The 20,970-nt window shown below is 38.9% G+C and overlaps 3 protein-coding genes across 7 annotated transcripts in view; all 3 read right to left on the reverse strand.

Annotated features, from left to right (window-relative positions):
- Positions 1–5,467, reverse strand: part of LOC127428870 (malignant fibrous histiocytoma-amplified sequence 1 homolog) — a 37,457-nt gene extending 31,990 nt beyond the window's left edge. For both annotated transcript variants that reach the window (XM_051677522.1, XM_051677523.1), the window contains exon 1: positions 2,173–5,467. In XM_051677522.1, the coding sequence (XP_051533482.1) occupies positions 2,173–5,020 (2,848 nt within the window). In that variant the 5' untranslated portion in view covers positions 5,021–5,467. The remainder of the gene's footprint in view (positions 1–2,172) is intronic.
- Positions 5,468–9,409: 3,942 nt separating this feature from the next.
- Positions 9,410–15,384, reverse strand: eri1 (exoribonuclease 1). 2 transcript variants are annotated; one of them, XM_051677549.1, is made up of 7 exons: positions 15,062–15,384; positions 14,422–14,579; positions 12,403–12,619; positions 12,176–12,208; positions 11,336–11,445; positions 11,118–11,232; positions 9,410–10,197 (listed from the first exon to the last, which is right to left on the reverse strand). In XM_051677549.1, the coding sequence occupies exons 1-7, from the start codon at positions 15,143–15,145 to the stop codon at positions 9,955–9,957; spliced, it is 960 nt and encodes a 319-aa protein (XP_051533509.1). In that variant the 5' UTR covers positions 15,146–15,384; the 3' UTR covers positions 9,410–9,954. The 2 variants fall into 2 exon arrangements, with proteins under 2 accessions (XP_051533509.1, XP_051533508.1); XM_051677548.1 differs by having other exon boundaries at positions 12,125–12,208.
- Positions 15,385–15,830: 446 nt separating this feature from the next.
- LOC127428887 (protein phosphatase 1 regulatory subunit 3B-like) lies at positions 15,831–19,127 on the reverse strand. 3 transcript variants are annotated; one of them, XM_051677552.1, is made up of 2 exons: positions 18,963–19,127; positions 15,831–17,780 (listed from the first exon to the last, which is right to left on the reverse strand). In XM_051677552.1, exon 2 carries the CDS (start codon positions 17,747–17,749, stop codon positions 16,868–16,870), a length of 882 nt encoding a protein of 293 aa, XP_051533512.1. In that variant the 5' UTR covers positions 17,750–17,780; positions 18,963–19,127; the 3' UTR covers positions 15,831–16,867. The 3 variants fall into 3 exon arrangements, with proteins under 3 accessions (XP_051533512.1, XP_051533511.1, XP_051533513.1); XM_051677551.1 differs by lacking the exon at positions 18,963–19,127 and adding an exon at positions 18,637–18,948 and having other exon boundaries at positions 15,831–18,121; XM_051677553.1 differs by lacking the exon at positions 18,963–19,127 and adding an exon at positions 18,637–18,947.
- Positions 19,128–20,970: the final 1,843 nt, after the last annotated feature.

Here is a 20,970-nt window from a genome sequence, read left to right on the forward strand (position 1 = left end):
CACTGAGCTCCTGGTAAGCATTGTTTGTCAGGAATTGCCCCACCTGAACCTGTGTCTGATCATGCGGCGAGAGGATGAAGGGGAATTGTTTGGTTTTAGGAAACAAGGGTGCCATGTGTAAAAGGACATCCTGCCTAGCTTTTTAAAAACAATGTAAGTACAAAGCTTTCATTATGATATATTACATATTTAAACAATATTACTGTGCAGATTAAACACATCAGGGACAAGAAGGACAAGAATAACATGGCAAAAAAATTTTTTATAAAACAATAGATACTGTTTGGTCTATGTGGACACTTTCTTGTTGTTAAACTAAGTAGAAAACGTCCATAGATATTGTAATGAACTACATCCGTCCACTAAAAAATTACTTTGGGACCAGCTGATTTAAAATAATTACAAACATGGCTAGGAAAAGTGTTAAAAGGTTAGTTTGGAGAAAAGATATAGGCAAGCATTTGTTCGCAGATGCCACCTGGTTTGATATTTTGTTATCTAATAACGTTCATACATTTTCAAGTGGCATAGTGTCCAAATTGGGGCCACTGCAGCTTGTCACAGAGACATTGGTTTCCTTTCCTGGATGCGTGAAACCATTAGTGTGCAATGTCTTATAAAGCAGGGCCTTATTACATAAGCTCAAAATGCTGGCTCTGGCTGCTTTTTGGCATAAATGGGCATGGGCAAGTGTGCCTCATACATAAGCCAACACCACTTAATCTTTTAAAACACCACACTGAATGTGCCCGTTTAAACTTGGCGTACAAAAATAAATTACAATGTACATAAATATCACTCACTGAAATCCTCAACGCTAAGAATAACTACATAGTGTGCTAGTAAACCCCCACGATTAACCCTTTAGAAGCTTAGAAGATGTGTGACGTCTTCATAAATGAAGTCTGACATAAGACAGTAGGGCCTACCAGAACCTATTTCCCCATTGGGAATGTTTTGGTAAACATTAATAACCGCAAATTGTGTCTACACCTCAACTGGCACATGAATATTAATGCCAATGCAAGGTTGGCACCTGTAGATCCTTTGCCTTAAAAAGTGAATGCCAGACACAGCATTATGTAAAAGTGTAGTTCACCCATTATTAAAATGCTGTCATCATATACTCACCTTCATGTTGTTTTTATGGCAGAATGTTACATGTAACTTTCTACCTAAAATTTCCTTTAGTGTTTCATGGAAGAAAACAATGTCATACCAGTGAGAAACATCATGAGGGTTGTAAATGGTGACAGAATTTTCATTTTGGGTGAACTAACCCTAAAATATTCCAAACAGGCTAGTTTCAATTATAAACATGAACTAGTGTCATTTTAGCTTGAAAAAACCTAGTGTCACCAACCTCAGTTGAAGAGAAAAAAGACATACTGTCATGTGTATCATTAAATGTAGTCTTAATATTTAAATATTTACCATCTTAACTAACCTATGCTCACTGTCCTGTGCATTAAACCAGTGGCTGCTGTGTTTGCCTAATCTGCAACCCATAAAGAGATGCATATGATGTTACCATGGCAACACGCTTTACTGCTGTGGCTGGGCGAGTCTGTGTGCTCACCAGCAAGGCAGACAAGCTAATTTGTGTTTCTAGGTGTGGCTTCAAGCCCAGTGAGACACCCCCTCCTGTCACCGCTAGCCATGTCTCATTCTTTGTTTAGCCTAGATCCATCCCAAAATGACTTCATTTCACGCTGATTCACCCTTTAGTGTACAAGTGTTTACTTGGCAACAATCCCGGCATAAGCTTCCATGGTCATTTTGGACTCTTCCAGCCTTAATGTCTTTGCCTGTCATAATAAGGAATGACTAAGAACTCTGATAATTCTATAAATCAATTTTTTTTTTTTTTTTTTTACTATCGTCCGATAAATCGTTATCGTTCTCTTTCACCAACTTAGTTACCAGTATCAGCAAAATCCACTATCGGTCGACCTCTAATGTTTATAATTTCATAACAATGTTGAAACAATGCATCAGGTCTCTGGCCATATATTTTAAATTAATCAGTTATTTGGCAAACAATGGAAACAACTTGTTTTCCACTGTAAAATCCCATCGCAATTTATGTTACCAGCATAAATTATGAAAATATGTTTGGTTATTGTGTGAAATATTACAATGGAAAAAAAGAAAGAAAATCAAAACACTAACCTGGAAAGGAATGTGGGTTGGGGGACCCTCTCTTCAGGCACTTGGAACACAGGACATGCACAGAGTAGTGAAGGCCAGGCCATTCCTGCAGAAGAAAGTTTAACTCTTCCACTAGGGGAATAATGGCTTGCCAAGCTGTCCAGATATTTGGCAAGGATGCATGGCTGGAAATGGAGAGGGTCTCAGCCTGCAATCTGTTCCGTGAGGGCCAGTAACTCACCGTCACAGGCACTTTACCCCGATAGGCAAAGATGTGATGCTTTCCGTCAGATCGCTGCACCACGTGGCTGTTGATTTGCACACTATATCTTGCAAAAAGTCCAAGAGGGGTGAGAAAAGGAAATCTGTATTCAATCTGCAGCTGCTCAACCGAGAAGAACTGACCAGGGATGGACGAACCCCCATTGGCCAAGGCCTCTGAATGGGGCTCCTCATTGCTGACATGACTGGGGAACTTATACCAGACAGTGGCTCCGTTAAGTGGCTTACTGCGAGGTTTGTTGACACAGTAACAGACCCCCATTTTTTCCAGCAGTTCCATGATCAGATGCAAGTCCTGCTGTGTCTGTACTAGGGGTTTAAGCAGCAAACGTATGACATTTGATGGCAGTAGGCCGTGCAACAGAAAACCCTCCACGTGACTGTGCATCTGTGTGGATCTGGCATTATCTCCATTGTCTCCCTCAGCTTCAAGTTTTTCAATCATTGTCAGAAGGTCCCTCTGAAAAAAAACATTTAAGATGGCAATAAACCGTGGCAGATTGTGGAAGACATATTCCTTCAGCGTCAAGCTGTCTTCAAAGTACAAAAGTTTACCGCTCTCATGTAGGTAGGAGAGAGCACTTTGCAGGCGGTCCTCCGTCAGCCCTGCCTGGAGGCCCAATCGGGCCGAATCCCACCAGGAAAGCCATAAATCCTGTGGCTTAAAATGCAGTTCCTCAAGCATCTGCCATGATTTGGGTAGCACTCTGTGAAGGTTGGGGAAAATCTCCCTGTGATCAGCGACCGACATGAGCTTCTCTTTCAAGCGCTGGATGTTCCTTTGTGCCACCACACAGCTGACACAAATCACTGGAGACAGGATTTGTAATCGATTGTTCAGCATATATTGCAACTGGGACTTCTTACGTCTCAAGTTTTTATCCAAAACACCATAAAAGAGCACATGGGGGCTAGACATCCGAATATCATAACCCTGCTCAAGGGCTTCGTCAACCTGCATGGCAAGCACTTGCATACACTCAATGTCCATCTTTTCCTGGAGTGAAATCTGTCTGTGAATATCCAGGCACTTTTCTTCAATCTCAAACTCCTCACACAGGTCAGTGTGGGTCCCCACCATGCACACAACAGCATGTGGCACCTTGGCACTGAGCAGGTGGAGGAAATGCCCAACATGAGAGTAAAAGCTCTTTGATGTATATGATTTCAGATTCACCACTAAAACATAAAGAGCTCCAGGGGAGAGGAAAAAGGGTTTGATAAGATCGTAGTTCTGTTTACCTGATAAATCATACACAATGAACGTAAGACTACGATCAGCATCCGCTACCCAGTTTGTAACATCAATACCCCTACCTCCAATCGCCATCTTGGCATCTGCTAGTTTACTGACGATGCACTGCCTGAGTGCGGTTTTCCCTGCATTTTTCTGTCCCATCATAACAAGTTTAAGTCTGGGCTTAACAGCAGTCTGGGAGTGTGCAAGCTCCTTCTGATAGGCAGCTATGTATGGGATCCCTTTCATGCACACTTCATACGGAGGCTGAATGAGAGGATTGTCCTTCACCTTCCAAATGTTCACTTTGGCAAGTTTTCCGAAATTGTCTGGGAGTATGGCAATTTGGTTACCCTGTAACACCAGCTCCTCTAATTTCCCTAGCTCTACAATAGAGTCGGGGAGAAACGTTATTCTATTATTGTCCAACCACAAATTAGCAAGATTACTCAGCTGTCCTACCTCCTCAGGGAGGAACGTCAGTTTATTTCGGCTTAAATACAACTCCTCCAAACTAGTGATTCTGATAATAACCTGAGGGAAATCTTCTAAGGAGTTAGATGAGAGATTCAGCATTTTCATCTTTTGCAGTTTTCCGAATGATTGTGGCAGATTTGTGAGGAAATTATTATCAAGCATCAGGCTCTCCAAGTTCTGCAGCTCACAGAATGTTTCCGGCAAGGAGGAGAGATGAGTGCTGCTCAGCCACAGGATTTTAATGGATTGGAGCATCATAATATTCCCCGGAAGACCCTCTAGTTTATTCCCGGAGCAGTCGAGCTCCTCCAGGTCACTGAGGGCAAGAATTTCAGAGGGAAAATGCTGTAGCTTGTTGTGATCCACATCAAGTGTTCTGAGCTTCCTGAGCTGTGAAAATGACCTGGGAAAATCATGCAACTCATTGAAGCTGATGTCAAGTTCCTCAAGACAATGCAAAGTCCCAATCTGAGATGGCAGGTATTGGATTTTGTTATGACTAATGCACAGCTTCTTAAGCCCCTTCAAAAGATCAATATCTTCAGAAAAGTGGCTCAGGCAGTTGTGACTAATATCTAACTCAACCAACTGACTAAGTTGAAATACTGCAGAAGGTACAGTGGCAAACTTGTTCCTGCGGAGAACAAGGATGCGAAGCTTTGTCAAGGTTGAGCCCAGTCCCTCTGGTAGCTCTTGCAGGGAGTTATTACCTAGATTGAGCACCTCGATCTCTTTTATGTCCTCGGGTAATGTGATTTTCTGGCTGTTTTTGGCGCTGAGAGTTAGCTGTCGCAGATTGCTCCGCAGCTTCCTGGAGCGCAGAGCAGCATCCCTCCATAATCTGGCTGTCTTCAGGTTATTCTCCTCTGCCATCGTAAAGCAGCTGCGCTCCTCCTTGTTCTCATAGAGCACAGTGATCAATCACCTAAGCAGCATGCTGCTCCTTTCACTCGCTTCATCGATTCGGGTTTTCCGCACGACAGTCCATAGGAAACCAACATTCAGACAATGCTGATTTCATCTTCATCCGGAAATATTTGGTTTTCTCCCAACACATTCATGAAAACAGGGTTGGGCTGCGTTGTTTCACGCATCCTCTTTATCTGCGCCATCGACCGCATGATAGAAGCCATACACGCGCATCAAAAGTCACCTCATCCCTGTTCGCGAGGCTGGCGATACCACCAGCGTGTCCTTTGAAACCACATGAGAGTAAATATCTTGTATCCAGTGAGTTAGAATGAAAGAAATGCAGCGGTGTTTGCTGTAGTCCTTCCCTGTGTGTCTACGCCCATTCTCTGCGCATGCAGTCTGAGATGAGCGCTCAGAGGAGCAGCACTGCGCAGAGCTATAAACCCACCTTCTCTACCCTGCTTGCGACTCGACGCTCGCATAAACAATGTCTCTGATTGGTTGACTGGGTGGTGACGTCGGAATTCCATGCGTTCTCGCGTTCAGTGCTCCGTTTGTTTTGGTTTATCTAACAGTACATAATTTCATGTTTATAGGAGCGTGCGCTACCCAATGTAAATAATAGCGGGTTCCAAAAACATGTCTGTCTTCTCAAGCACACGAGAAGGTACAGCTGGATATTGTTTGTATAAGATATGAAGGGGACTTTTCTCTTTGTGCCATGGTAAGCACAAACTGGAAAGAAAAACAAAAACATAATGAGTGGAAAATGTAACTATAACGATGCAAATACGCCCAACTTTTCACCTTATTGACATTATGGATGGTGTGCTTTGTGTTGTTTACGTTTATTTACAGTCGTGTTGTTTGGCGCGATCTGCTGGAGATGATGTAAAGCTGCATTAGTCCTGATATATTACAGCACTACACCGTAATTGATCAAATAAATTGAAATATCAACGTGCTTCTCTAATTAGACAGAAAGAGAAAATCCATAATTCCATGCACTTAAAGGAATATTCCGGGTTAAATACAATTTAAGCTCAATCGACAGCATTTGTGGCAATGTTGATTACCACAAACAAAACTTTTCTACTCATCCGTCCTTTTCTTAAAAAAAGCAAAAATTGAGGTTACAGTGAGGCACTTACAATGAACGTGAATGGGTCCAGTTTTTGGATGGTTTAAAGGCAGAAATGTGATGCTTTTTGAAGCAATTTTATAAAAGCACTTAAAATAATTCTTCTGTTAAAATTCACGTATTATTTGAGCTGTATAGTTGCTTAAATCGTTTAAAAATCGGTTCTAGGGTTTGTTGTCATTACATCGTCATGGCAACGAAGTTGTAAAATTGGATATAACTTTCCACAGCAAAGGTTAATAAACGATTTAATCACACTAAAATCATGTTAACACGCATATTATGTTTATGTTTTGTGGCTATTCATTTGAAATAGTATTTTAACGTTTACGGATCGGCCCCATTTACAGTTGAAGTCAGAAGTTTACATGCACTTAGGCTGAAGTCATTAAAACTAATTTTTTTAACCACTCCACATATTTAATATTAGCAAACTATAGTTTTGGCAAGTCGTTTAGGACATCTACTTTGTGCATCACATGAGTAATTTTTCCAACAATTGTTTACAGACAGATTGTTTCACTTTTAATTGACTATATCACAATTCCTGTGGGTCAGAAGTTTATATATACTAAGTTAACTGTTCCTTTAAGCAGCTTGGAAAATTCCAGAAAATGATGTCAAGCCTTTAGGCAATTAGCCAATTAACTTCTGATAGGAGGTGAACAGGGTTGGGAGTGTTACTTTTGAAATGTATTCTACTACAGATTACAGAATACATGCTGTAAAATGTAATTTGTAACGTATTTTGTTAGATTACTCAAGGTCAGTAACGTATTCTAAATACTTTGGGTTACTTCTTCAGTACTGGTAGATTTTTTCACTTGTTTTGACTATAAAAACTCTGCCAGTACCGTAAGACAAAATACACATGTTAAAAATACATTCTCTGAAAAACCTAAATATCTTATGCAGTGTTGTTTCTAAAACAAGATAAATCAAATTGATCATGTTTTAAGGAATTTTAGATATTATTCTAATACAACAATAATTATCAAGATTATGATTTTTACCCTAATATCAAAGGTCTTACTAGAAAAAAGAAATTATGATCCAACGTGAATTTTCGTGATAAAAAAATATGATCGTGCCTGGTAACGTGCATATAAAATGGCTAGAAATAGCATTTTAGCTTAGCATAAAGCTGACAATTTACTCAAGGTTTATTTCTGTTTCTTGTGCTCCAAACTTACTTCAGACTTACTTCTCTGTCTGCTCGTATGAATGTAACACATCATAAGAAAGTGTCTCACTGCTGTTCAAATGCACTTTGGATTGCATCATTTATATGTATAAATGTTTTCCATCTGAAAGGACTAAATATTAAATGAAATAAATGACAATAAAATGCAAAGTTATCTCTTCAGTAATCAAAATACTTTTTGAATGTAACTGTATTCTAAATACCAATTATTTAAATTGTAACTGTAGTGGAATACAGTTACTTATATTTTGTATTTTAAATACGTAATCCTGTTACATGTATTTCGTTACTCCCCAACCCTAGAGGTGTACTGAATTGGAGGTGTACCTGTGGATGTATTTTAAGGCCTACTTTCAAACTCAGTGCCTCTTTGCTTGACATCATGGGACAATCAAAAGAAATCAGCCAAGACCTCAGAAAAATAATTGTGGACCTCCACAATTCTGGTTCATCCTTGGGAACAATTTCCAAACGCCTGAAGGTACCACGTACATCTGTACAAACAATAGTACGCAAGTATAAACATCATGGGACCACACAGCCATCATACCGCTCAGGAAGGAGATGCATTCTGTCTCCTAGAGATGAACGTAGTTTGGTGTGAAAAGTGCAAATTAATCCCAGAACAACAGCAAAGTACCTTGTGAAGATGCTGGAGGAAACAGGTAGACAAGTATCTATATCCACAGTAAAACGAGTCCTATATTGACATAACATGAAAGGCTGCTCAGTAAGGAAGAAGCCACTGCTCCAAAACTGCCATAAAAGCCAGATTACAGTTTGCAAGTGCACATTGGGAAAAAGATCTTACTTTTTGGAGAAATGTCCTCTGGTCTGATGAAACAAAAATTGAACTGTTTGTCCATAATGATCATCGTTATGTTTGGAAGAAAAAAAGGTAAGGCTTGCAAGCCGAAGAACACCATCCAACCGTGAAGCATGGGGGTGGCAGCATCATGTTGTGGGGGTGCTTTGTTGCAGGAGGGACTGGTGCACTTCACAAAATAGATGGCATCACGAGGAAGGAAAATTATGTGGATACATTGAAGAAACATCTCAAGACATCAACCAGGAAGTTAAACCTCGGTCACAAATGGGTCTTCCAAATGGACAATGACCCCAAGAATACCTCCGAAGTTGTGGCAAAATGGCTTAAGGACAACAAAGTCAAGGTATTGGAGTGGCCATCACAAAGCCCTGACCTCAATCCAACAGAAAATTTGTGTGCAGAACTGAAAAAGCGTGTGCGAGCAAGGAGGCCTACAAACCTGACTACACCAGTTCTGTCTGGAGGAATGGGCCAAAATTCCAGCAACTTATTGTGAGAAGCTTGTGGAAGGCTACCCAAAACGTTTGACCCAAGTTAAACAATTTAAAGGCAATGCTACCAAATACTAACAAAGTGTATGCAGACTTATTAACCACTGGGAATTTGATGTAAGAAATTAAAGCTGAAATAAATCATTCTCTCTACTATTTTTCTTACATTTTAACAAGTTTCAATGTATTTGGCTAAGGTATATGTAAACTTCTGACTTCAACTGTACTTCCTTTGTAAGTGCCTCACTGGAACCCAGATTTTTGCTTTTTTAAAGAAAAGGAGGGTCAAGTCTAAATTAATTTTTGTGGTAATCAATATTGTTACAAATGCTTTCGATTGAGCTTATCTTGCATTGAACCCGGAACATTCCTTTAAGTAAAACATTTCAAAATAACACTAGTAATGCAAAAGACTGCTTGTGCTTAATGTTATTTTCCTACTTGTTTATCTTGGTTACTGCATGGCCTTTATAAATTAAGAGATATGGTGGCCTTAAATGGGAACTTTGTGTTGACAAAACATGTTACATAACCAAAAACAGCTAAAAAAAGACTTTAAGGGTGCAAAGTACCCAAGTTAATCAGTTTAACCTACAAAAATGTAGTTCAACTGCAAATCAGACCTCAAGCAAACAGGATAGTAATATTTACATGAAAATCTATAAATTATTACAAAAACATCAAACAGTGGCATCATAATTTATTGGCAAAATAATTGTATACAAATTGAGCATTTCAGTTGTATAGAGGATTACATTTCTTGTTTTGAGGCAAATGTTTCTTGAGAATGAGCAACATGGATGAAAATAGCAATGTGCAATTATTAATCATCCAGCAGTTAGGCTTCAAATAAAGACTGTTACTATAAAAGGCAATTAGTTTGGTAAGCAACTTTTGTGCTGTTTCAGTTTACAAGTTCCTCAGTAGCAGGTTTCAGAACACAGTACATAAACTCAATTGGCTGTAAGGGTGAAAGCCTACTGATCTTGAACCCTGATCCACTTTAATGTGAATGTCTGCAGCAAAGGTTATATCACAAATGAAAAGAGTATACATCACTGGAGCAATTTTTCCAAAACACTAAAGTTTACCCAAATTATCTGGTGTACACAGTGTTCTTCCCTTAAATGTGATCACTGTGGCTGACCAATGCCCTACATTTCAATTCAACATTGAGGTTTGTTCACATCAAGGAATTAACATGTTATTTTTGTAAAAAGACAGTCTTTTTTAATCTCTGCTCCTGGGATTTTGAGGTGCTGGTGCTCCTTCAATGGGGGCAGAGATGGGCACGCTCCGTGGTTCCCCTAAATGCAAGCACTCGTTCACCCGCAGCTGACAGCCGTCCTTCAGCATGTGGATAGCAATTCTACCAATGTTGCGGGAGTCATCTAGACCACAGTGGGGACGCCCTTCGTAATGCATGCCGAGATTCTCCAGCATGCAGATTAGTTTAGTCTGAGTACGGGGAACCTGAGAGAGACCAGCATAAGACTCATGAAAATATATGAATTTCTTTGTGTAATTCTTGACTGCTACTCCCATGCCTCCTGTGTCCTCTACAAAACCTCAGACACTCTCAGCTTTAATTTATTCGAAGCATTTGAATATTTAAAGGTATAGTTCACCCAAAAATTTAAATTCTCTCATAATTTACTCACCCTCATGCTATCCCAAATGTGCTTTACTTTACTTTCTTTCTTCTGCAGAAGAAATGAAGATTTTTAGAAGAACATATCAGCTCTGTTAGTCCTTACAATGCAAGTGAATGGTGACCAGACATTTGAAGCTCCAAAAATCACATAAAAGGCCACATAAAAGTAATCCGTAAGACTCCAGTGTTTAAATCCATATCTTCAGAAGCAATAAATTTGGGTGAATAACAGATCAATATTTAAGTGCTTTTTTTTTAACCACTTTCAAAATATGACAGAATGTGAAAGTGAAAATAGAGATTTATCGCAAAAAAGGACCTAAATATTGATCTGTTTCTCACTCACAACTAATATATAGCTTCTGAAGATACAGATTTAACCACTGGGGTCATATGGATTACTTTTATGCTGACTTTATGTGATTTTTGGAGCTTGAAAGTTCTGGCTATTATTTACTTGCATTGTAAGAACCAACAGAGCTGAGATATTCTTCTAAAAAACCTTCATTTGTCTTCAGCAGAAGAAAGAAAGTCATACACATCTGGGATGGTATGGGGGTGAGTAAATAATAAGATAATTTTCATTTTTGAGTGAATTATCCCTTTAAGATATCAAAATCCTATATATACACACATTCAAATGAACAAAAACGTCCCTTATATGGTTCTATAAAATGTTATTCATTGCAATTTTGTAGAAATGAAAAAAATCATGAAAAATCTATACATGAAATCATACCTTATAAAAGTTTCCGTAAGACTTTCTGATATTGATCCATTTTCCGGCGAACTTTGGGTATCTGATGCGACTCAATCTGCATTGAGTATAAAGAAACTTTCCCATGTCCCATGACCTACACAGAAAGACAGTGGGTTATATAAAGTAGTACTTCTTTGAAAATATGCCACTGCAAACAGAATATAAATAAATGCCTTAAAATAATACTCCATCCTTACCCATCTGTCAAAAACATATAGCTGTACTTTGTGCCAAGTTCTTTCTTCTGTAGCCAAGAAACTGCTCGCTTTAGAACTGTATGGAATGTATCTGCCTCATCCACCATTTTCTGGGGAATCAAATATTAAAGATTAATAATTAAAGACTAAGAAGAAGTGAGGACAAAGCAATAAGTGCGTTCAAAATGGTGCATTCAAGTCATGTCGGAATGGTTGTATTTACGAGTTGAATGCACATGAACGCCACCACAAAGTCGTAATTACGAGTGGGGAACTCTGGATTTTCTTCTAGGCCTGCCTTTCTGAGTTGGGGGCGTCAATTTAAGAATCATGGCGGAAGAAAATTGTTATTGGTAATAATTCATTTTTACTTGATTTTGACTGTGCAGTTTAGTTTGTACTGTTAATGAAGAATAACGATAAAACTTGCCAGAAAGTAAGCCTGATTTAGCTGGTTAATGCAGCGACAAGCGTTTGCAATTTCCCATCATTATATGTGATCGCACAAGAATGATACAATAGATAGACAAAGCATTAATTACACACCTAATGCGTGACTTTGCTCTTTTGTTGCATTGGTGCTAAAAAAGCTTCCTGCCTTCTCAAGTGAGTGAAAAAGAGAGAAAGAAATATGAAATTAATAAACGGCCCGTTCTTTCCGAGTAAAATTACTTCAACGCACATCGCACCGTATTTACGATTTCCGACCTCATTAGTACGAACTTCCCAGGAGAATTTGAATGCACCAAAACACATATTTCACTCAGTAAGCATTTCATGAAATCTTGCCTGCGTGATTCCGGTAAGTTTTACACAAAAATCAGAGAGTTGCATGTTCACCTCTGGCTTCACATACTCCTGAAATGAGTCAACCTGCAGTGACAGGAATGAAATTAGAAATTTAGAAGTCCTTTAAAAGAATTAATAATAATACATTAATTAATGTTAAGATAAGTCTCATTGTTCCTATTTGAAACAATGCAATGTTCAAAGTTCAAACACTTTTACTGCATTTGCCTGGCAAGAATCAAGCACCTATGTGCCAGACTATTCCCTCACCAACTCACAATCTCCAAAGTGTGTGTGTCGATCAAAACCATGGGGAACTCGATGATTTCATGAAGGTAGTCAGGTGGGTTATTTTCCTCACACGTTGCCTCGAAATCTACCACACAGATGTAGTCATAGTATACATCACCGTTACCACCCGCAGCAGCTGAATGCATCAGTTTTTGCCTTTTGTAGTAGCTTTTGAGGCGCTTCTTCAGCACATCCTTAACACCTCTGATAAGACCATAAAGACAAAAATATTAGTGACAGATCTATATGCTGGCCAGACCGATTCATATATATATATATATATATATATATATACATACAGGTGCATCTCAATAAATTAGAATGTCGTGGAAAAGTTCATTTATTTCAGTAATTCAACTCAATTTGTGAAACTCGTGTATTAAATAAATTCAATGCACACAGACTGAAGTAGTTTTAGTCTTTGGTTCTTTTAATTGTGATGATTTTGGCTCACATTTAACAAAAACCCACCAATTCACTATCTCAAAAAATTAGAATATGTGACATGCCAATCAGCTAATCAACTCAAAACACCTGCAAAGGTTTCCTGAGCCTTCAAAATGGTCTCTCAGTTTGGTTCACTAGGCTACACAATCATGGGGAAGACTGCTGATCTGACAGCTGTCCATAAGACAATCGTTGACACCCTTCACAAGGAGGGTAAGCCACAAACATTCATTGCCAAAGAAGCTGGCTGTTCACAGAGTGCTGTATCCAAGCATGTTAACAGAAAGTTGAGTGGAAGGAAAAAGTGTTGAAGAAAAAGATGCACAACCAACCAAGAGAACCACAGCCTTATGAGGATTGTCAAGCAAAATTGATTCAAGAATTTGGGTGAACTTCACAAGGAATGGACTGAGGCTGGGGTCAAGGCATCAAGAGCCACCACACACAGGCATGTCAAGGAATTTGGCTACAGTTGTCGTATTCCTCTTGTTAAGCCACTCCTGAACCACAGACAACATCAGAGGCGTCTTACCTGGGCTAAGGAGAAGAAGAACTGGACTGTTGCCCAGTGGTCCAAAGTCCTCTTTTCAGATGAGAGCAAGTTTTGTATTTCATTTGGAAACCAAGGTCCTAGAGTCTGGAGGAAGGGTGGAGAAGCTCATAGCCCAAGTTGCTTGAAGTCCAGTGTTAAGTTTCCACAGTCTGTGATGATTTGGGGTGCAATGTCATCTGCTGGTGTTGGTCCATTGTGTTTTTTGAAAACCAAAGTCACTGCACCCGTTTACCAAGACATTTTGGAGCACTTCATGCTTCCTTCTGCTGACCAGCTTTTTAAAGATGCTGATTTCATTTTCCAGCAGGATTTGGCACCTGCCCACACTGCCAAAAGCACCAAAAGTTGGTTAAATGACCATGGTGTTGGTGTGCTTGACTGGCCAGCAAACTCACCAGACCTGAACCCCATAGAGAATCTATATGGGGTATTGTCAAGAGGAAAATGAGAAACAAGAGACCAAAAAATGCAGATGAGCTGAAGGCCACTGTCAAAGAAACCTGGGCTTCCATACCACCTCAGCAGTGCCACAAACTGATCACACCTCCATGCCACGCCGAATTGAGGCAGTAATTAAAGCAAAAAGGAGCCCCTACCAAGTATTGAGTACATATACAGTAAATGAACATACTTTCCAGAAGGCCAACAATTCACTAAAAATGTTTTTTTTTTATTGGTCTTATGATGTATTCTAATTTTTTGAGATTGGGTTTTTGTTAAATGTGAGCCAAAATCATCACAATTAAAAGAACCAAAGACTTAAACTACTTCAGTCTGTGCATTGAATTTATTTAATACACGAGTTTCACAATTTGAGTTGAATTACTGAAATAAATGAACTTTTCCACGACATTCTAATTTATTGAGATGCACCTGTATATATATATATATATATATATATATCTGCAGACAGATTAATCTAATGATACGTGGCCATTTTAAGGTTATCGGATCAAAATAACAATTCTATATTATATCATATACATATTTAATTTAGTCTGAGTACCGTGTGTCAAGTTTCAGTTCAGCACATTTCGCACGCAGCTCTTCTCTGTTCATTCGGTTAATGGTGCCGTTCGCCAGTGCGAGCTCCTTATATACCGGATCACTGAAATCTCCCTGATTTGGGGACGAAGGCTCCTTCTCGTCATTTTTATCACAGATCTGAGTGAGACAAGTAAAACATAACAATGCTTTAGTTTTCTCTCAGAATTTTTTGTGCAATTAAAGGGATAGTTTACTCTCCCTTGAACTGTTATATTCAGTGGAACACAAAAGAGACAGGCAGAATGTTAGCCTCAGTAACCATTCACTTTCATTTGATGGAAGATGCAAAGAAAATAAATTGTGACTAAGGATGTTATGTTTTCCACCGAAGAAAGTCATATGGGTTTGGAACAACATGAGTATTACTAAATGATGACAGAATTTGCATTTTTGGGCAAGCTATCCGTTTCGGTCTTTAAACTAACAATGAATCTCAATGTACAATCCGAACTGCCATTTTCATTTCTAACGTTGCTCTAAATAACAATAGCTGTGTTTCAACCCTTTGCAAGCTGCATGCTTCTTGAAAAACATAAATAATAAAAATTAGAGCAAAATCCAATTCATTTTAGGAAGACTGTAGGTGTTTAAACACTCACATTAGAGCAGCATCGTTCCTCTTGGTCTTTCCCAGGCGTTTCAATCTTATTTGTAGGTTGACTGATCTCTTTCTGTGGCTCCATGTTTTGACAGTCTAGCTCATTTCAGAAACACTCGTTTGTGTTTTTCGCGCGATTAAAATCTCTCACTTTTAAGCGAAATTCGTCCTAGCGAATATGGGGAACCTAAACGCTTGTCTCAAACTCTCAAGTTTATTTTGTATAGATATGAAATATAATTAGCCTATTTGCAAAATCATCAACTTCTGGTTAGATACAGTTTGATAAATGTGCGCCAAGTAACTGACGCTAACCTATGATGTTTGAGCATACAGGAAGTCGTCAATGAAAGCACCCTCAGAATAATAATTTCCAAAATAAAAGCACCCCAAACTCAATCGCGAGACTCGTCCCTCGTTCATTCATAAATAATAATAATAATAATAAAAAATAAAAAAAAATCGCTGTTACAGTAAGACACAATGGAAGTGAATGGGGCCAGTCCATTAACATTAAATACTGTTCAACTGAGCTTAACTTAAATTCAACCTGGAACATTCCTTTAAAATCGATTCCTGGAAGTTTCAAAGATGCATTAATATGGGCATCCAAGTATGACAAAAGTACTGGTATACATTTTATAGCCATTTAATACTTTAAACAACAGGTTGACTGTAGAACCAAAACACCAAAGCTCATTATAAACATGTCTTTCACGACTTTACGCATATCTTTTATTTCTAAAGAGAGGAAACAAGTCAAAAATCAGTTGTTTTCAGATGCCAATACTTTATTTACTGTTTCAGTGACCAGAAAAAATTAAAACATTGCATTAAAATGCATGTATTGAACATACCAAATACCGCCAATAGAACATTTTAATAACAACATATTTAAAGTGGTTCTCACACATCTGTATTCAGTTACAAACAAGAAAGGTTCAAATGAGTGACAAGAAATTAAAGTGCATATTACCCAGAACGAATTATATATCAAGACACATCAACTTAACTGCCAACCAACACTAATCTCATAATCCTGTTGTGTAGAAAATTACAGTGAGAATAAGCCACATTTATTAATTAAAAGTTACAGAAATATGGTGACTTTCTTTAGAGTTTAAATTTAAAACTAGTTCAGGAAAATGCAACACGTATATGGAAAGTAGCAGTAATTGCATAATGTCCAATTTCATGGTCTCACATTAATGGGAAAAACACTGATCTTTTCTTGGGTCATTCTCTCTCTGTGCCCTTTGCAAGACATTTCACATCAAAATCAATCTCAGTGCTGACAATTTGACTCCCCGACAGAAAAACCTCTTGCAATTTTATTCACAATTTACAGTTTAAATACTGGCCTGCAGATTCACTTACAATGCAGTTAACACCGTACTATTTTATAAGGTGCATGGAAAGCAGTAGCAAGGGAGAATTGTTAATAAATCCATACAAAACCCAAAATCAACCTCAAGAACATACAACCCTAGCTTCAAAGCACCTGAATGGGCACTGGAAAATAAACATATAATTTGCCTCAATTACATATTTGTATTGCACCATCAACAGTATTTTTAAAAATATAATGCTTGTTAATACATATAATACATGTCCTGTTGCACAATATAATCCATTATTATTGACAAAAAAAATCTCTCAAATGTCTTTATTGCTTTACAGTCCAACAAGTCGTTAGAATTAGAGGCCAAAGAACAGCGGAAAAGGTGCTGTGGTTTTTAAAGTTTTTCTGCTAGCTGGAACAGTTGCCCTGAGCGATGTTTCTTGTGAGGCATTTTATGCTTTACGCTTAGTAATACGGGCCAATGTCTTCATATCCAGCATAACTTGGCCAACTAGGAAAGATTCCATTCGAACATCTGGGGCTGCCATATCGGTCAAAATGAATGTCCCAATCACTCACATCATATCGCTGATGGCCAACACTTGAGTCATTTGAACTCGTCTTCAGTGTTGACTGAATGATTCTGTAATTCTGTCCTTGGTTGTTATCCCAGATTGAAAGGCCATTGACCTCATAGCAGATGGCAAACTCAATGCGCTCATGTGGAGGCACTTGATCGGGCAAACCTGCTTCGAACGAAAAGGTGTCACGGTCCGAGCCGGTGTAAGTGTCTTTTACATACTGGCATACCACATCTGTGTAGCTCTTCCAAGTGTCATATGTAATGCGAAGCTTAACCGACTTCTCAAAGGAAAGGTTTTTGACTTTGACCGTGCCTACTATAGATTTTTCCTTAAGCATGCAGTGCTCGAGGCAGACGTGATCCTTTTCTATACGTTGCCGAAACTTTAGGTAATCTGCAGATGGCTGGTCAAAGTCAAGGCTTAACTTGTTCTTCTCCTCTGACAGAGTCAGCGAAGAGGTAAAAAACTGCTCAATGTTGGTTGTGATGTCAAAGGGGTCATCAAATTCAGAAAATATCTTCACCATCGTCAAGGCAAGGCCCTTGTGGTCAGCAAAAGAGACTTGTTTTTTGGCCTTGCCTGGCACCGCTAAGGGTGCAATGACTCCGTTCAGTTCTGACTGCTGTCTAACAGAGCTAAAACTAAGCTTGGAACTTTGACACAGATGTATACATGGCCGCAAGGGCCTGCTGTATTTAGACGTCCTCATGTTCAGGAACTCATCACTTGACAGATAAAGTGGCATGGCCAATTCGATCGGCATGGTGGATTCGTTGGGAGGGCAGCCAGACACACTAAAAATACAGAAAGACATGTCCATTATATCCTTACATTTATATTTCAGGTCTCTGAATGTTGGTTGAAAACTGAAGAATGTTTCAAAACATAACCAATTTATATTTCTCAAGCATCATCTACTTTATTAGAGCACAGCATGCAGTGTTTAATATAGGCCTAAAAGCCATATGAAATAATTAAACATTAGGCAAAGACAGCAGGTAAGTGGGGCAAGCCAGTCAAACAAGTTTATCTTAACTGGAGGCCATGGAGGGGATTTGCAATTGCATGTTGAGAAACAAAGCGATAAGGATGCACTGCATGAGGATGTTGGGCACCCTCTAGTGTTCATTATAATCTATAAAAAAAAAACATAAAAACCCAATTCAAAATTATTAAACGACTGGGTTCCTCATGGTAACGACAGTACGAGCTCAGTTATATCATGTTACCTAAGGGTAGTGAGAAGGAATAAGTTGTTTCACAAAAGTCTTCATTTTCAACAGATGCTACATTAGTTAGAATGCACAAGCAACAAACAACTATATAATAAAGGACTTTTACAACTAAACACGTCATAAAACATCCACAGCCACAGGAGTTTAAATTATTTTCTCGCTAAAACCTGTAAAACATTGTACTAGCTTTGATATGATACATTATACTAGCTTTTCCCCATATATGGTATTGTTCAGGCATGTCAAAGTGAAGCACAAGATAACATTCTCCTCGAAGTTTAAAACAGAAAATGGTGCATTGCAGTAACACACATTGGCAAAGTAACTTTACAAACAAATGGTTTGATGCACAACTGTTGGAACTCATTTGCTATTGTAGCATTCGCCATGGGTTAAAGATACCATTACGCCATACCATACTACTTCCTTCGTCTAGAACATCCTCTCCTGGCTTTATCGTTGATGTTCGCGTTATGCTCAAACGCGTTTCCACTAGTATATTTTAAAGCTTTAAGCCTAATATCCACTGTGGTTTGGCCAGCGTGCATGTCTCTTCCTGGTTTTGTAGTCGTTTCCCTGGGCATAGTTGTTTAATAAGAGTTTCCTCTATATGATGATAAAAAAATAAAAAAAACGTGCATGCAGGAACACGAATTGACTGAGTGCATGCCTTTATAGTTCCTCGCGAACTCATTAAATGGACCCTACTGAAGCAAACAGACCATTTAAGTTATTGCATACCTGTATTACGGTATTTGAAATTGGGGAAATGGGTCAAACTTCTTCATAAAGCCCAGTGTGTTAAGTGAACGCAGTTTCGGCTCAAGAGAGAAATAACCTCCTGCTGCTGGTTGATGTGCACGGCATGAGTGAGCGATTGAGCTTAACCTACACCAAAATTGCATTTTTGCCGACGATCAGCCCGTGTTCACGTGTACTACCTGCTTGAGCCAATCATCGCAGAGTAGAGGGGCATGCATGTCACATGACTTTAAGGACTGGGGGTCAGTAGGTCAGGCCCTGAGCCCCCCCGTTGTAAAAATAGTCATTAGCCAACACTTTTCCTCCCATAAACAAGAACCCACCAACTTCAATGTGGTTTCACATTCTATTAACCAAGTCATCATTTTTATTTGTATAGTGCTTTTCACAACACGCATTGTTTCAAAGCAGCTTTACAGAAAATCATCATATCTTTAAAGTCTTAGAGTCATCATTGTGTAGTTTGATTAAATATGACTGTAAATTGTGAATACAAATAAATAAATAATTAAATAATTGTATTTAGAACCCCAGCGAGCAAGCCGAAGGCGACTGTGGCAAGGAGCACAAAACTCCATAAGATGTTGGTTAATGGAGAAAAACAAACTTGGGAGAAACCAGGCTCACTGTGGGGCCAGATCCCCTCTGGCTATCATCATGAATATAATGCCAATATCACTTAATTATGTATAGTGCAAGTCATGGTTTAAAATTATTAAACTAAGTAAGTGTTAAGGGTCAGTGTTTAAACAAAAATGTTGTATGAACTGTAAGATTAATGACTAATGTCTTTGAAGTTCATCCTGGATTAACTGCAGAAGTTCACATAGATGCAATTGTCTTTTGTTAGTTGGCTGATGAAGGCTTTTGTTGGCAATTAATTGATAGTCTATGTATTCCATTTTAAGAGTGTAATCCATCATTAGACCAAGGTGATTCAGGCAAAGATCAGTGAGGTGCATCGCAGTTCAACCAGCAGGTCAATTCGCTGAGGTCTATCCAAAGTCCAAGGTTCAGGCAGTGGCATATGAAGTATCCCATGTATATCCCACACTTGAAAATAATTCTGTAACTCTATGAAGGAAAGTTTTTGCCCCTTTAACTCGATGTATCAGTTTTCTTGAGATAACTATCTGCGTAAAATAATATGAATTGCACCTTGTTATTGAGAGTTTGAAAATGGTAAAGAGAGAAATATTTGTATAATTAAAAAGTTTATGCTTCACCCAGATATGAAAATTATCTCATCATTTACTCACCCTCATTCCATCCCAGATGTGTAAGACTTTCTTTCTTATGAAGAACACAAACAAAGATTTTTGGAAGAATGTCTCAGCTCTGTAGGTCCATACAATGCAAGTGAATGGTGGTCAGAACTTTTAAGGTGAATTTGTGCATGGAACTACTTGCTTACGCGACGGATGAGAATCTGCCATTGCTGATTCAAACCAAATGATGCGCCCAAGCCTCTCAAAAACATCACTTTAGAACTACTAGTATCACGGCGTGGGCTGTTTCTAACATGATATTGGAGAAACAAGGATGTGTATGTGTGTGTGTGTGTGAGAGAGAGAGAGAGAGAGAGAGAGAGAGAGAGATGGAGCATGTGCGATCACCTGATGATGATGCTGTAATCTGTTAGTCAGCTTTCTGAAGATAATGTCATTTTGGTGAAATGCATCCTATTTTCTCTGTGGAAAAATAGCCGTCCAAGTGGGGGTATTCCTCCCTATTCTGCAGTAGCCGGTGCGCAAGAGTCTTTCACTATAGAAACCGCAATCTCCTCCTCCATTTTGTCCTCTCCAATGTGGAAACTCCAGTAAGAGGTAAGCACCTTGAGTTTGTGTAATTAATCAGTCTGTTGTGTCTCTCAGCTGTGATGAGCTCCCAACCCTGTGGTGGACCAACAACTGGCTGACAACCTGAATGTGTTCTACTGTAGATTTGAAAGGCCCAATCTCACACCCCACACCCACTCTGACCTTCA

The sequence above is a fragment of the Myxocyprinus asiaticus genome, chromosome 38 (assembly GCF_019703515.2).
Source record: "Myxocyprinus asiaticus isolate MX2 ecotype Aquarium Trade chromosome 38, UBuf_Myxa_2, whole genome shotgun sequence".
Lineage (NCBI taxonomy): Eukaryota > Metazoa > Chordata > Actinopteri > Cypriniformes > Catostomidae > Myxocyprinus > Myxocyprinus asiaticus.

Coding starts and splice junctions, on each gene's coding strand:
- eri1 (XM_051677548.1), bottom strand. CDS start 15,145: ATGGAGCCACAGAAAGAGATCAGTCAACCTACAAATAAGATTGAAACG. Junction 14,580..15,061: donor AGGAACGATGCTGCTCTAAT/GTGAGTGTTTAA, acceptor TGTCTCACTCAG/ATCTGTGATAAAAATGACGA. Junction 11,446..12,124: donor AACTTACCGGAATCACGCAG/GCAAGATTTCAT, acceptor TTGATTCCCCAG/AAAATGGTGGATGAGGCAGA.
- LOC127428887 (XM_051677551.1), bottom strand. CDS start 17,806: ATGGACATGTCTTTCTGTATTTTTAGTGTGTCTGGCTGCCCTCCCAAC.